At 44.1% G+C, this 17,027-nt stretch overlaps 1 protein-coding gene across 5 annotated transcripts; it reads right to left on the minus strand.

Moving 5' to 3' along the window:
• Positions 1-1,666: 1,666 nt before the first annotated feature.
• LOC120038700 (protein Hook homolog 2-like) lies at positions 1,667-16,182 on the minus strand. Of its 5 annotated transcripts, none has more exons than XM_038984368.1 (23): positions 15,944-16,182; positions 15,028-15,110; positions 14,014-14,086; positions 13,807-13,857; positions 13,492-13,624; positions 13,096-13,163; positions 11,242-11,304; positions 10,959-11,039; positions 9,071-9,234; positions 8,828-8,968; positions 8,510-8,711; positions 8,277-8,387; positions 8,013-8,100; positions 7,779-7,845; positions 6,768-6,905; positions 5,906-5,993; positions 5,466-5,471; positions 5,287-5,321; positions 5,088-5,170; positions 4,865-4,968; positions 4,594-4,701; positions 4,428-4,503; positions 1,667-4,266 (listed from the first exon to the last, which is right to left on the minus strand). In XM_038984368.1, exons 1-23 carry the CDS (start codon positions 15,986-15,988, stop codon positions 4,013-4,015), a joined length of 2,262 nt encoding a protein of 753 aa, XP_038840296.1. In that variant the 5' UTR covers positions 15,989-16,182; the 3' UTR covers positions 1,667-4,012. The 5 variants fall into 5 exon arrangements, with proteins under 5 accessions (XP_038840296.1, XP_038840311.1, XP_038840303.1 ...); XM_038984392.1 differs by having other exon boundaries at positions 4,010-4,266; positions 4,432-4,503; positions 15,944-16,174; XM_038984383.1 differs by lacking the exon at positions 14,014-14,086.
• Positions 16,183-17,027: the final 845 nt, after the last annotated feature.

Raw genomic sequence — 17,027 nt, forward strand, 5'->3', positions numbered from 1 at the left:
GTCTGGGGCTGTTTTTCCTGGTTTGGGCTAGACCTCTTGGTTCCAGTGAAGGGAAATCTTAATGCTACAGCATACAGTTACATTCTAGAAGATCCTGTGCTTCCAAGTTTGTGGAAGGCCCTTTCCTGTTTTAGCATGACAATGCCCCTGTGCACAAAGTGAGGTCCATACAGAAATGGTGTGTTGAGATCAGTGTGGAAGAACCTGGCTGGCCTGCAGTCTGACCTCAACCCCATCGAACACCTTTGGGATGAATTGGAACGCAGACTGCGAGCCAGGCCTAATCGGCCAACATCAGTACCCAACCTCACTAATGATCGTGGCTGAATGGAAGCCAGTTCATGCAGCAATGTTCCAACATCTAGTGGAAAGGCTTCCTATAAGAGTGGAGGCTGTATAGCAAAAAGGGGGACCAAGTCCATATTAATGCCCATGATTTTGGAATGAGATGTTTGATGAGCAGTTGTCCACAGTTTTGGTCATGTAGTGTATATTGCCAGTGCCAACATTTCATACTGCAAATGTTGGTACTGGCATTTTATCATATGTCTAACAGACACTGTCCATTTCCAATATATTTAAAGGAGTGATTTACCATCACCAAAATGACAGGCTGAAATCAACACCAACAAACGAGGGAGAGGAATCACTAGCACTGTTAGGCCGTCCCGAGTTCAACGGGTCGGCGTTTCAGCATGTCCAATTAGTGATGGTAAATACCCATTCTGATATGTCCATTACACATATATTGCCAGTTTCAACATGTTATACTGCAATTGGACAGTGTCCATTGCCAGTATATTTGAATAGGGATTTACCACCACGAAATGGACAGACTGAAATGACCACCTAAGAGTGAGGGAGAGGAAACACTGTTTGACTCATACTGTATATTGCTAATGGACATGTGTGAGGTTACTGGATATTGGGCGGGAACTGGAACACGCTGTTGTACACGTTGATCCAGAGCATCCAAACATGCTCAATGGGTGACATGTTTGGTGAGTATGCAGGCCATGGAAGAACTGGGACATGTTCAGCTTCCAGGAATTGTCTACAGATCCTTGCAACGTGGGGCCGAGCATTATTATGCTGAAACATGAGGTGATGCCGGTGGATGAATGGCACGACAATGGTCTCCGGATCTCATCACGGTTTCTCTGTGCATTCAAATTGACATTGATAAAATGCAATTGTGTTCTTTGTCCGTAGCTTATGCCTGCCCATACCATAACCCCACCACGGGGCACTCTGTTCACAACGTTGACATCAGTAAACTGCTCACCCACACGACACCATACACGTGGTCTGCTGTTGTGAGGCCTGTTGGACATACTGCCAAATTCTCTAAAACAACATTGGTAGAAAAATGTACATTCAATTCTCTGGCACAAGCTCTGTAGGACATTCCTGCAGTAAGCATGCCAATTGCACGCTCCCTCAAAACTTGAGACATCTATGGCATTGTGTCGTCACAAAACTGTACATTTTAGTGGCCTTCTCTTGTCCCCAGGACAAGGTGCACCTTTGTAATGGTCATGCACTTTAATCAGCTTCTTGATATGCCACCCCTGTCAGGTGGATGGCTTGCCCTGGCAAAGGAGAAATGTTTAATAACAGGAATGTAAACAAATTTATGCACAACATTTGAGAGATGTGCGTATGGAACATTTATGGGATCTTTTATTTCAGCTCATGAAACCAACACTTTACATGTTGCGTTTATATTTGTGTTCAGTCGAGTTTAAGCCCTTTAACTGCATGTCCAATTTGTGATGGTAAATGCCAATTGTAATATATTGCTAAGGGACAGTGTCAAGTTATACTGCAATTGGATAGTACATTGGAAATCCCTATTCAAATCTGTCAGTCACGATAGGTTGAATTGCGCAGGCCTCATCTCTCAGTACTAGAACATAGCAGTTCAGTTGGAATGTTGATTTACTACTTTGAAATTAAAAAGGTCTAACTTCCCGATTTAATACCAAATAAACACATCTACTTAAAGAGTAAAACACTAAGTGAAGTTAAAATGTACACACAGTTGTGGTTTCATAGCCTGGTAAATAACATTGCACAGATAGTTACACACTTAAGAGGGTTAGGTACAAGTCATAGAGAGCAGTTTGGGTACCAAAGAGAAGTTCCATGTTTAAGTGGATACTGTCAAAGTAATCAGATAGATGTAGTGTTCAACAATAGTGCTGTCCTTCACAGGTTCATCTTGAGAAAATGATAGGTAAAAATGTACATAAATTCAGTTGTAAATAATTCTGACATTAAAGAGAGTACACATTGTCTGTTCATTAGCTAGGTAAGTTCGTGTCAGCGAACAAAAGCATCTATAGTTGAGTGCTTCTGCTGAGAACGAGAGAAAAGCTACATACCATTGCCATCTTGAAACCTTACTTCCCTTCAGGATTACACAGTAACAACATCCAGTGTGGCCAGTTTCCCCCACATATCAATTAACTATGTGAATCAATAACCCCACATTCTGGTTCACAAGCACCAGCGTTTCCTACATTCACATCAGTCTAAAGTGGTGTGTGCAACCAATTATAATTCTTAAAAACACCCTGTTTAACTCTTTAGAGGGGATAAATTAAAGTTAAAAAGAACTAAATGTAGTCCATCAGGAAATCTAGTCAATCATTCAAAGAATAAATTCCCATATTACAGCTTGAAACAAAAGCTTGTTCAATAGTCTGTGCAAATACTTCTAGTAAAATGGTCCTGACATAAGAGGACCCATATCTGCTAGTCTTTCGGAACTTCTGCCATTACATGTGAACACCACACCATACATGAATTTGATACAAAAGTTTTTAAAAGTAGATAGGTTAACAGAGTCAGGGACATTTGTCTAGTCTTTCACAAGGAAATTAATCATAATCAAAAAGGAGGGAGTGCTTTTCTGTACATTATTATACAGACTAACACAACTACAAAATGCCGAGGTTCATTTTGGAAAAAAAACTAAAATGTCTAGAAAGCCATTCTTCCTGCTCTTCAAACTCTAACAAAACAACTCATAACAAATGAAGAAAAAATCAAGTAGATGATACAGCTTGAAAGAAGAGTCTAAACACACAGAAATAAAGAGGTCATGACTGTGTGTGTAGAGAAAATGTGTTCCTCTCATATCAAAGACGTATTATTGAGCTCTTCTAGATCAGAGGTGCCAAACTCATTTTGCCCCGGGGTCCACATTCAGTCTTCAACAACATTTACTCGCCATCAAAATTGGCAAAAAGTGACTGTCATTTTGATGATTATTGGTGAGCTGGACACAGTCAATAAACTGTATGAATGTAGGTCCATTATCATTTCTACAGTTTCAAACTTGGTTTTAATCATTGAAAAAGTATATTGAGTACACCCCCCCAAAAAAAAAATCTGGATCCGGATGACACCCCTGTTCTAGAGCTTCACCAGTCTCTCTCACCATGTACATATAAAAAAAGTGTTAATACAAAATCGCACAAATTCACCATGTTCTCAACCCATAGGTCTCTCAGTGTTTCCATGTCATAGTAAGAGGATAATATCTATTTAGCCTGATAGTGGGCTGGATAATAAGGGTGAAAATATATAAAAGTAGTAGTAGGGGGAAGGTAAAGACCCCTACCCTATTGACAGCAGAAATCATCCCTTTCCATCGCTGTCATCATTGTGGCCTTCCAAAGCATTTATTCTCATAATGTCCTAATCTAAACCTTAAGAAAACATCAAATACATTATAGCTAAAAAAAGAGGGCTTGAAAGAAATGGAGGGACTGAATGATAAACATTGTCTAAGAATTCCATGACTAAGGATTAGTCGCTCAGCTTCTTTCTATCCACTTCATGTTCCTTCATTCCAGCTCTCATTTAGACCCAAGACTCATCTTTGTTCAAAAGTCCTGGCAGCTTTGAAAGCACTTGAAGGTGCATTAAGTAGCTCTGCATCACAGACACTCCAGAAAATTATGTAATAGAGATGTCCAGCAGGGGGCAGCAGCAGCAATCTTCACAAAACATCAAGTGGAGAAGGCATCAGAGCAGTGAGAGTAGGAGTACGGAAGAAGTGAACACTAAGATATAGACAATGTTTTGCCTCATTTCCACATCCTCCCCCAGAGTTGATATGTCTTATCTGGGCTGGTGGCGGGCTGCGAGGCCTCTCCTGGCGTGGGTGGACTGCCTCTGCTGGGCCAAGAAGGACTGGGCTTGGTTGGACGGACCCGACCGCTCTCCCACCACCTTCTGATGCAGGGCCATACCCTGGGGAGGGAGAGAGAGAAATAGAGCCATAAGACAGGTACATGTCTTACTACCATAAAAACCAAGACCATTATACAAGTCATTGCACAGCATTGTAGCACCCATCATGCCAACTGCTTTAATACTATGTAGATTAGGCAGATACGGAGAGGGTTACTTACTCACCATGTTGTACCAGGCACTGATGATGAGTTTCTCCTCCTGGTCATGTCTGGACCTGCTCTTCTCATAGTCATGCTGCACACAGAGGAGTTGTTCATGCATATGGAGGGTCAGACAATGCACCACTCATCTGCATCTCGTCAGTCAATGTAGAGTGGCTCTTACCTCCAGGTGCTGGATCTTCCGGTCTCTCTCAGTCAACTGGTTCTTGAGGGCCTGAACATCAGGAGACACAGTCAGAGGCGGCTGCTTGGGGTCCAGAGTCTTGATCACCTGCACAATGAACACAAACACACATATACTTGGTGCGGAAATTCTCTACTATGTCACGATGTGCATGACAATCTTTGACGATATCTGCAACTCAGATTTAAGGCGGCGGCCAAGCACCGTTGTGCTGTATGGATGAGTTTAGTGTCAGGCAGTGTTGACTGACCGTCCTGGCTTTCTCCACATAGCGCTTGTAGCGTTCCTCCATCAGCTTCATGTCCTCATCCTTCTTCTTCAGGATCTCCTGCAGCTCATCAATCTTCTTCGCCACTGACAGGAGGGAGGTTGAAAAGGAAATATTAACAGCATTTTCAGAGCTTGAAAGTGCTCTTAGATTGATACTATTTGATAGCACTGCTCCCAAGGGCAGGAAATAAGAGGCTGCTTACTGTTGCCGTCTGCTTTTGGCTCTAGGTCATCAATGACCTCTCTCTTCTTCTGCAGGTCTGAGTGGGCCTCATGGAGCTTCTCCCTGGGACGAGGACAGAGGGAAAGCATGGAGGAGCCGGACGTGCAAGAATCTACAGAGCGGTAATAATACTCCCTTCACAGGTGCAGTGTACAAGCATCAGTGATAATAGTACTCACAGGTGCTCCTCAAGCTTCTTCTTCAGCATGGAGGACTGAACGGGGAGGAAAAAGTCAGTCAACACTCAAACTACTGAGAAACAGACTTCTGTCAGACAGAGACACAAATAATAAGCATTATACACAGCTGAAGTAGTCAAAGTCAAATCAGAGCCCAGGCAGGGATGGGCCGTACTTACGATGGCCTGATTGGCCGAACGTCGGTCGGTGGGGGCAGGCGGAGAGACAGAAGGGTAGGCGTTAATGGTGAATCAACACAGCAAACAAGGGTTAAAGTTCCCACACAAAATCTTAGAGAGCAGTCACAGGCAGGCAGTCAGAGGGGAGAGAAGGATACAGTCTACAACAGTCCTCAAGGACTATATTGAGGTCTAGGTCTCTTTTTCAATTATAATGACTACAAAATAAATGATTAAAAACAAAAAAACATATTTGAACTAAGATGGTCAATCGATTAAGAGAGATTGGTCCTTTCCATTCCTGATTCCTATACATTTTCAGTATACTGTCGTCTTTGATTGGAGAAGACTGGGTCCACTCAGTGATTGGTACGGACAAGGTAACAGGAGTAAGAGGATGTTAGAGGAGGGTTGAATGAGGAGGCTGTCTCTCCACTCACATCCTCAGCCTTGCTGCCCTGCTCCTGTAGAGCCTTCTGGAGATCCTCCACCTGGGACCGCAGCTCACAGATCTGCTGCTGGTTCAACCTGGAAGGATGAGAGAAAACAAATAAGAAAAGCAGGAGGGGGAGAAGGGGAAAGGAAGAGAGAACGAGGAAATTAGATTAAGCTGGTTTTGAGTGAGTGGGAGAGGCTGGCGATGCATACAATGTCACATCAGCCGCTGCATTAGTCCATTCTAGAGGTGTCCCGCCCACCCACTCCCCTCTGTGTGTTGTGGTTCATTAGGGGAAGACGGAGCCACTTCAGCCGTACTCCACAGCTCGGGATGCTCTCCTCCTCCTGCTGCTGAAGATGGCTGCCTGCCTCCCACACTCTGGACCCATCGTCACACACACGATCCACTCAGAAAAACCGCCCACACACACACGCACTGTACGGACAGCCGGGGGACAATCTGGCTCATTGCTGTCCATCCTCTGCTTCGGCCCACACAACACAACTCAACACACAGACCAGAGAGTGAGCTGACATTTAGCTAGATCGCTCCTCCGTTTAGCCAAACGTGAAACTCAAACAGAAACTCTGGCAATATATACTGTGACTAATATCGTCACGGACTGACCTTGATACATACAATCAAATCACAATGTGCATAACTAAAAACGCTTTTGTGGATGATTTTACTTTTGTGGATGAGATGCAGTGGTATCCGTATAGAACGTATCTTTTATTTTACGCATGCCTACACACACACACACACACACACACACACACACACACACACACACACACACACACACACACACACACACACACACACACACACACACACACACACACACACACACACACACACACCTGTTTTGTGTCTCCAGGGTGTTCTGGCTGCGTTGAGACTCCTCAAGCTGACCCTGTACCTCCACCAGTCTCTGTCTGTAGCTCTCCTCCTGGACACACAGCATCTTGTTCTCACTCTGCAGACGCACCACCGTCTCCCTGTGGAAGCAGAAGGGATGAGGTCAGAGAGAGAAGGCAGGGAAGTGGGGCAGAAAGGCAAAGGTCTGTACATTACACACCAACAGAAGTTTTCAACTCCGCCTCAGCCAATTTAACAGCAGTGCCATCTGACAGAGCCATTCTATTCATGGACCCAATGGCACATTCTGGTTCTAAAAATAGTGTGGCTGAGGAATAAGACCTTTGCCATTTATCACAGCTGAACACTATGTTTGGGCGGATCCAGATTTCCATATCGTTCCTGAACCATACCGGGTTTACGGCATTAACGGCAGTGCACACAAAGGGCATCATTTATGTTCAAATGCTATCAAAGTACTAGCGAATTCCCATAGCGGACGTTAGCTAAATGCTAACAAGCGCAAGCCAACATAAACTAAAAGCAAAGACAGTTCTATAACTTTATGAGCTGGGTTCTATCTCAAAAGGCTACTCACACTTAATCTAGGAGGGGATTGATTGTCTCTGCTGTAACCACCTATAGCTAGCAGGTTAGCAAACCAAATGCATAGCTGGAGAAAATGTATTTGGCATTAAGATAGTTAACGTATAGATATATTTAGCTGGCAAACATTAGTAGTGAATTTCAAGTCTAACTTGATCAGCTCTTGTACTGCTCGACAGTGGACGTCACGAAACTTCAGTTTGCTCCACATGCTCTTAGTAAACAAATATACCATGTGACTGGCTCAACTGAATTGCAGTTAAAAAAATAATAATATTCTAAACACCCCGGTACCGCCCAAGCCTACAGTTGAAAATGAGCAATTGAATTCTGACACCACTGTATGTCTATTGATAGGTCAGATAGCTTCATCTGTTAGATAACACCTTTCACACAGTCTCACATACTTGAACTCTGTGGGCATCATCTCGGAGGCCAGGTTTCCCACTGTGCCAGAGTCCTCACATAATCCACCTGAAGGAGAAAGAGAGCCAAAATGTCAGGGGAAAATATATCACATTTGTTTTGACAGTAGTCTTATCAACTGCCACAAAAGGTCAAACAACCCCCCGCTACCATCTTGTCATTTAGAAAAACAGAGGCTGAAGGTTCAGGATGTTAGCTGTGTCCATTGAACTCACCTGGTTGATTGAGGCCCTTCTGTTGGACCTGTGCACACCTGAGCTCATCATTGGTTTCCCGCAGTGTGTCTCGCTCTGAGATCAAACGCTGGAAAACACATTGGGATAACGTGGGGATTAGACCACTCAATCTGATCCTACTAGAAGTGTTCAAAGTGACTGCCTCAGAATTTCAGAGAGTTTAAATCCACATCCACTTTGACATCATGCCCTTGTAATACATCTTAGTCTGGAGAGGAGTTGTCCCGGGCCATCCTCTCTCACCTCTTTCTCCTTAAGCAGGGCGTCATACTTATCCTGAAGGTTCTTGTACTCAAACTGCCACTTCTCAGCCTTCAGTGCCTCTGACAAATGCTTGGTGTGAAGCTCATGGACCTGACAGCAGGGAGGCAAACACATTCAGGGTCTGAAGAGAGGTCATAGCACCTTATGTCATACACACATTCATCTCCACACCTTTGTTAACCCTCCGCCATTCTCTAGCCCTCTCTGCCCACCTGTCTCTTGTAGGTGTCCAGCTGGGTGCGGACTGAGTTGGCCCTGCGTAGCTCCTCCTCCAGCTCACATGTGCGCTGCATGTAGACAGTGTTGCGCTCCTCCAGCAGACGCACCTGTCTGCGCAGGTCCCCCAGGTCCTCCAGCTTACGCTTGTACGTCTCTACCAGCGCCTCCAGCCGGCTCACCCGGTCAGACGAATGCCTGTACAAGGGGAGAGGGTGAGATGGGGAAGCCGTTTTGAGGATGGGGCAGGAAAGAAAGGAGAGAAGGATAGGAGGCCACAGACTAGTGAGAGGCTGCTCTCCCCCTTGGCTCACCGGAGGATGTCCATCTCATCTTTGAGAGTCTGGGCCTCCTGGGCAAGGCTGGTCAGTTCATCGTTACGGTGAGTGAGGTCCAAAACGTCACGCTCCAGAATCTCCCCTCGCACACGCATGTCATCTCGGCTGTTCTCTAGTCTGTGTCACAAACAGGGGGCAAACAGAAAATTATAAATTAATTGTATCAAAAGAGTAGAATGCATTTAGTTTGGAAGTCTGTGTTGAGGGTATGACTCTGACCTGTAGTTCTCCTCCTGTAGCTGCTCCATCTGGCTCTGCAGCAGCAGCAGCTTCTTGCCAGTGATGGTGGTGGAAGCATCCCGTGGGTCACTGAGGCTGAGCTTCGCCCTCAGGGACTGTGTCTCCACCTGCAGGGACGACTTCTCCTCCAGGACGGCTGCCAACTGAGGACCAAACACACACACAGACAGTCAGGGGTGGAGATGGCAGAGAGAGAACCAGACAAAGTGGCATGTAACCAAGGCTAGAGAGAGGGAGGAGACCTAGAGACAAATGAACAAACAGTCACACATTGAGTCATAGAAAGTGCTGAGCACAGAAAAAGGACACTTCAAAATGCAGAACACCGCCAAAAAAAAAAGAAAAAAAAGAATTACTCATGAAAATGCTGAACAGAAAAGACACTCCACAAGTGCTAAAGAAAAAAGAGCCACACTCACATATCCAGCAACAGACACTGTACATTGCTTGCAAAACATGCAATGTTTTTCCATGAGGGTTGGTGGTAACTTCACATGCACAAACGTCAAAGCAGTTAGTCAGCTGGTCTGCTATGTTCTCCATCAGGTGGGCCACTTTCTCAATGGAGCAGTTGTTAGCATTACCTCTCAAGGAGGTGAATAGAAAACCAGATGTCGGAGTCAGTCTGACTAACAGTTACAAAGTGGAGAGACTGGAGAGTGGGCTCAGAAAGGGATGTTGATTAAGGATTCAAGCTAGTGAGGCTTGATGAAAGATGAACTATCCTTGGGGTTATCATGGACAAGAATGTTGGTTGGTGGTTTAGGGTAAAATGTCCACCCTGAATATGTTTATGTGGGTTAGGCAAGCAGGCATGCCAATATTAAAAGGGGGCGTCTATTACTTACCTGTTGGACATCTTTCCAGTTTGAGCACAGCAAAACTCTACACTGAACTTTAAGGACAAATGGCTTGCTTTAGCATCATACCAAGGAGAAAGTAAAGAACTACATAAACTACTGAGAATTTCTTAATGTGTTGAATGTTAACATTAAGAAATATGCTGAATACATAAGTGGTAATTGCCTTCTAATCCTAAATACTATACAATGTAATTATTGGGGATCAATGACCTAAGTCTTTGTACCCAATGACATTGCCTAATCAGAGGCAGCATTAACAGCACAGTTAGCACATAGAGAATAATAGAGGATTCTAGTACTCAAAAGCCCATTTTAGCATGTGTAGCACCATTGAGAACTTTCACCATTTTGAAGTAGTCAACTGGGTGTGGCTTCCTATTGGTTAAGGAAGGATCACATAATTCCATCCAGGACATCAGGAAGGATCAGCCAATTAATTATTTGTGAGCAAAAATTCCATAACTGCAGGTGGCAGTACATCGCCAACATTCATACCCGTTCAAATAACACACTCCAGGTGGCAGTATGCACCCTTTCAGTTTGTTTACCAACTCAGAAGTAGTAGAAGAACATTCACTACTTCAAAATCAGTGGAGGCTGGTGGGAGGAGCTATAGGAGGACAGGCTCATTGTAATGGCTGGAATGGAATAAATGGAACGGCATCAATAATATGGAAACCACATGTTTGACTCCGTTCCTTTAATTCCATAACAGCCATTACAATGAGCCCATCATCCTATAGCTCCTCCCACCAGCCTCCACTGTTCAAAATGGAGATGGCCTCAATGGTGCTGCCTGTGCACTCACAGAAGCCATAATGGGACAGATACAAAGAAGAGTCCTCAATCACGCTCTATGCACCGTTTACACAACAAACCATCAGGGGGAATCAGACTGGACAACAATCCTCAGCCAAGCGAATAAATAGGGTCACTTCACTCATGGCAAAGAGCTGCAGATACACACTCAACATGCTAACTAACAAACAGTCCTCTCTGCCCACCTGGTGCTCCAGGTCCCGACAGCGCTGGCCCAGATCCTCCTTCGCCTCCACCTCCTCACTGAGAAAATAATACTTCCTGGACTGCAGACACAGAGAGAGGCACAAGGGAGGTTATAGACAGCACAGTGGGAGGTAGAGAACGAGAGAGAACGAGAGAGAGAGAGAAATACCACAAAGACAAGTAAATGAGACGGCAATTGAAGAACAGCGATAAAACCAACTTGCAGGGGAGTGAAAGTTTAATGTAAGAAGAGAAGCAGAGTAAGAAGAGAGCGGGTCCCACCTGGTAGTCAAAGTCCCCGTAGGTCTCAGGACTTCCTGGAACAGTTGGCTCTTTAGCTAGGAGCTACACCACAACAAAACAGTCAATTGCTGGTTCAAACTCCAGAAAGACAGATCACATGGTGAAACCCATTGTCAATATAGAAGTAAGCAGGCCAATAAGTGAGCTATTGCCTGTTTTAGTGTATATTGCTGTTAAATACAGAAAGGTTTCAGGGAGCAAAGAATTGTGCTTGTATAGTCGTAGCCAAAAGTTTTGAGAATGACAAATATTGATTTTCACGAAGTCTGCTGCCTCAGTTTGTATGATGGCAATTTGCATATATGCCAGAATGTTATGAAGAGTGATCAGATGAATTGCAAAGTCCCTCTTTGCCATGCAAAGGAACTGAATCCCCAAAAAGCATTTCCACTGCATTTCAGCCCTGCCACAAAAGGACCAGCTGACATCATGTCAGTGATTCTCTTGTTAACACAGGTGTGAGTGTTGACGAGGACAAGGGTGGAGATCACTCTGTTATGCTGATTGAGTTCGAATAACAGACTGGAAGCTTCAAATGGAGGGTGCTGCTTGGAATCATTGTTCTTCCTCTGTCAACCATGTTCACCTGCAAGGAAACACGTGCCATCATCATTGCTTTGCACAAAAAGGGCTTCACAGCCAAGGATATTGCTGCCAGTAAGATTGCACCTAAATCAACCATTTATCGGATCATCAAGAACTTCAAGGAGAGCGGTTCAATTGTTGTGAAGAAGGCTTCAGGGCGCCCAAGAAAGTCCAGCAAGCGCCACGACCGTCTCCTAAAGTTGATTCAGCTGCGGGATCGGGGCACCACCAGTACAGAGCTTGCTCAGGAATGGCAGCAGGCAGGTGTGAGTGCATCTGCACGCACGGTGAGGTGAAGACTTTTGGAGGATGGCCTGGTGTCAAGAAGGGCAGCAAAGAAGCCACTTCTCTCCAGGAAAAACACCAGGGACAGACTGATATTCTGCAAAAGGTACAGGGATTGGACTGCTGAGGACTGGGGTAAAGTCATTTTCTCTGATAAATCCCCTTTCCGATTGTTTGGGGCATCGGGAAAAAAGCTTGTCCGGAGAAGACAAGGTGAGCGCTACCATCAGTCCTGTGTCATGCCAACAGTAAAGCATCCTGAAACCATTCATGTGTGGGGTTGCTTCTCAGCCAAGGGAGTGGGCTCACTCACAATTTGCCTAAGAGCACAGCCATGAATAAAGAATGGTACCAACACATCCTCCAAGAGCAACTTCTCCCAACCATCCAGGAACAGTTCGGTGACGAACAATGCCTTTTCCAGCATGATGGAGCACCTTGCCATAAGGCAAAAGTGATAACTAAGTGGCTCGGGGAACAAAATATCGATATTTTGGGTCCATGGCCAGGAAACTCCCCAGACCTTAATCCCATTGAGAACTTGTGGTCAATCCTCAAGAGGCGGGTGGACAAACAAAAACCCACAAATTCTGACAAACTCCAAGCATTGATTATGCAAGAATGGGCTGCCATCAGTCAGGATGTGGCCCAGAAGTTAATTGACAGCATGCCAGGGCGGATTGCAGAGGTCTTGAAAAAGAAGGGTCAACACTGCAAATATTGACTCTTTGAATCAACTTCATGTAATTGTCAAAAGCCTTTTGACACTTATGAAATGCTTGTAATTATACTTCAGTATTCCATAGTAACATCTGACAAAAATATCTAAAGCCACTGAAGCAGCAAACTTTGTGGAAATGAATATTTGTGTCATTCTCAAAACTTTTGGCCACGACTGTAGGTGCAATCTCACAAAAGGACAGATCTACAAAGAGGATAATATCAAAAAGACTTATCACTCACCTCCTGTATGGCCGTCATGACAACGTGCTGGACAGACTCCTCCAGGGTCATTATCTGCTGGATTTGCTCTATGAGAAAAAAAACAGAGGAGTCCACTGAATATCACATTCACATCTGACAGTCAGACACTCAAACACACTGCTTTACACACAGTGCAACAGTTTCTCCTGCATTCACATCAAACCCACTAGCTTGTTCATCTGAGGATAACATTGCCTTTTAAAACTCTGTTTTATCATAATCTGTATACAGTACATGGTTGGGGCTTTGTAGGAACGAACCAATAAATGCTCAGTTTATCAACTCATCATAAATCAGGTCATTGCATTAATTCTGCATTTTCTCCATAGGTGACTTCCTGTTACCCAGCAGAGCCTCCTATCCCAGCTAGCTCACCTTGCTTCTTGTCACAGCTGACAGCACAGCCAAGCACCAACTGCACCAGCTTGCCAAGTTCAGTCACATCTCCAAACTCCCCAATCAGATTGATGTCTGGCAGGTGCACGTCTGCTACCTGGTGGCCAAGCACCTGTTCATGCAGGGATGGAGAGAAAATATATGCATTGAGCAATGATATTTCAAATGGACTAAGACTGGTGCAAACACTGACGAACAACTGGAAGAGATTGAGCTCTTAAAAGAAATGCAGGAAACGTGCATATACCATCCATCCTTCCTTCTGATCTTTAATGAGGAAAAGCCTTTACTCACATCATGGTAATACTCAAGCATGCTCTGAAGAATCTTCTTCAGGTTGCTGACCTGGAGGAAAATGAAAAAAATCTGAGCTGGAGAATACAGGCATCTTTGCCTTAGTGAAAATACACCATCTTTAAAAACAGTAAGGCCAGTGGTCACTAGGTTGCCTAGGTGACAACCTAGAAGCACTGTGTCATATCCTTCTGTCTCATACCACACCTTGAGGCGCCAGTTGGCCTCACTCTCCTCCTTGATCCTGCCCAGCCATGCCTCATTAAACCAGGAGGGGTCTCTGTTAACAAGATGACACACTTAACAAGACATATTCTAGGGACATACAATACACAGGAAGCCACAGGGCAGAGTATTTCTAAACTGGATAACACAAACTCCCTAATGTGACACTCAATGAATGTCACAAGCAAGCAAGCAATCATTGGAAACTTGCTTGAGGCCAGAATTGCCATTACCCAATTCAACTAACCTTCAGATAAAAGCACTGCTTGTTTCCAGTTTGACACAAAAACAGATACATTTCTGTGTGTGTGTGTGTGTGTGTGTGTGTGTGGACAGAAAGGCACACAAATACTACAGCAGATGAGGTATGAAGGTAATTTGGCTTGGACAGACAGTACCCTTAAAAATGGACAGGCCCTTGCACAAAATCCCACCTGGGCACAATCTGCCACACCCAGGCCTTGAGAAATATAGACCTATTCCCTATCAAGCGTAGGAATAGAAATAAAACAGACAAACTGCCCATCCTCTAACTTTATAAAAAGGCTTTTGAATAGATGATTGAATTTGCTCTAATCAGGTTCTATTCAAAGTAGTTAAAGGCCCAAAACAAAATGTCAGTGTGCAACTGATAAGCAAATCGGTCTGTGAATTGAGAATGACTGGGATTGACTCCACAAATCTCTTACTATTGCCATGTGCCACTGTGACAGGGTAATGGGTTCTGCAAGTAAGGACCTTTTCCCGCATTCACATGCTAGTCAGAACTAGGAAAATCAGAAATGTTCAACTCGCTAACTGGTTGCAGTTATACATATGCCACGTTCATCGAATCAGCAAGTCGGACATTTCTGAGTTTCCTAGTTCCGACTAGCATGTGAACACTGCATATATCTCCCCGTTTTCCTAAGCTTAGCTGTTGTCTACTCTTGTGTTAACCCACCACCACCATTATCACCAACCTCAAAACACACAAAAAAAGATTTGTGCCCTTACATCCTGTGTAGAACGTGTGCAATAGCCACTCCGCTCATCAGGTCCTGCTTGCTGGTGCATGAGGGCACCTGAAATGTCTGTAGCTGGAAGGGTTGGACATGATGAATGAGAAGAAAATGTGTTAGTGTTTTATTTATTCTACTTCCCGTGACAATCAATTAGAAATCAACTGATCGAGAAGAGGAACAATGCAAATGCTACTGCCAACACGTTGGGCAAATTGCTTGCTATTTGGGGTTTTAGGATGGGTATCTATTAAGCACTTTGTGACAACTGTTGATAAAAGAGGGCTTTATAAAATACATTTGATTGATTGTGCCGTCTAGAAGTGCTGGAAAGCCATTCTACGTATATGCTGTACAGCTAAAGTGTTTGCTAGCTATCAACTAGCTACTTAGCTGGCAATTTGTTTGTTAGAGATCATTCCACATTTCTAGCCAATTTTAACATAGCCTAAACAACCTATATTTGGAGGGTTCATGGCTGAGTTTTTCAACTATGTACCATCTTAATGGTACATATCGTGGAGTTGAGAAACTCAGAGGCTAGCTAGGAGTGTGACTGGCTTGCTGGGGCTTGGCTAGACCTTCGTACTGATTGCATAAGATAGTGGCTAGCTCAGTTGCTGGCTGGAAACTTTGGAGCTTGTCCAAGACGACAATTTCTGATGTGGACAGTAGACCATCAAAACAATTTAGTTAGCTTTATTTGACAGTGAAAGCTAGTTAATTATGTTATTTTTATTTGAGCTGGTTCAAGACACTATTAACTATAAAATGCCTAGCTACATTTAATTATAAAAACACCTAATTTAATTTCGCTAACTGCAAGCGAGAGGTCCTTTTCGATGACGACAGGCTAGCAAGATATCCCAGTTACCTAAATTCGCATTCATATTTAACTTTGTAAAACTTACCCAATTTAGTAACGAATCGCATAGCTTTGCTTTATCCATACTCATTTTGGTTTGTCTAACCGACACACTGCAGTTAGCACACTAGCAATCGATTGGGAGACTTTCAGCTTCAAGTTTATTTTTAGCTTGCACTATCACGTCAGCAAACCTTGGCCTCCTGTTAGCTAGCTTGACTTTCGCGTTTTAGCTCCATAAACCATCCGAGTGAGACTCCGTATTAAGAACATTGTCATGGCAACAGATGACCGTGTTTACGTGTTGTTGTCACAGAGTTTCAAAACCCAGAGACGCACGCAACATCGCGAGACTTCCGTAACGCTTGGGAGCAGACCAGGCCGGTGTTTGAGAGGTAACAAATTCTTCCTTAGTTGTTAATTTTCTCTAAATCTAAAGGCACAACCTAGATTCGAGACAATGTACTAAGTATTTGAACATGTTATTACTCCAACCTCGTGAAAGTGACAAACTGACAGGTTTTTATTTATTGCACATGCGCAGCTTGGCGCGAGACAACCGTTACGCCCTATTACGTGTTTCTGCGCATGAGCAGTTGCCGCGGTCACGTGCTCGTTGGAACTAGGAAACTCCGATATTTCCAGCATACTGATTCGTTGAACGCGGCACGTGTATAACTACAACCAGTTAGAGGTCGGACATTTCCGAGTTTCCCAGGCCCGACGAGCACTTGCACGCGGCACCAGCTATCCAACGTCGCCATGACATCGCCTACCAGCGTGATCAGGGGATTCTAATTGGAGAAGCAGTTTCTGCCTAACTTCATACTGTACTGTCTTTGTTATTGGCTCGCCTATATGTTGCTCAAAACAGAGCGCGGTATTGTAGAGATCATTTGTGGGTGTTATGTTGTCTATGTTTCAAAAACCTTTAGCATGCTTTTTTGGAATTAAAAAAGGAATTTGTTCGAAAAAGTTCCACAAAAGAACAGTAGATGGCTCAAGTTGACAAAATGACACAGAACTGAGGAGTGAAGGTGTCTCGATTCCTAACAAAACTCTGATCATGTAGCTAGCCTAGCAGAAACAAGTACACAAATCAATTTTGTTTAGCAATTAAAATAGAAAAC

This window comes from Salvelinus namaycush, chromosome 3, assembly GCF_016432855.1.
Source record: "Salvelinus namaycush isolate Seneca chromosome 3, SaNama_1.0, whole genome shotgun sequence".
In the NCBI taxonomy this organism is placed as follows: Eukaryota; Metazoa; Chordata; class Actinopteri; order Salmoniformes; family Salmonidae; genus Salvelinus; species Salvelinus namaycush.

Coding starts and splice junctions, on each gene's coding strand:
- LOC120038700 (XM_038984368.1), bottom strand. CDS start 15,988: ATGAGTATGGATAAAGCAAAGCTATGCGATTCGTTACTAAATTGG. Junction 13,858..14,013: donor AGGCCAACTGGCGCCTCAAG/GTGTGGTATGAG, acceptor ATTTTCCTCCAG/GTCAGCAACCTGAAGAAGAT. Junction 6,906..7,778: donor ATGATGCCCACAGAGTTCAA/GTATGTGAGACT, acceptor CTGCTTCCACAG/GGAGACGGTGGTGCGTCTGC.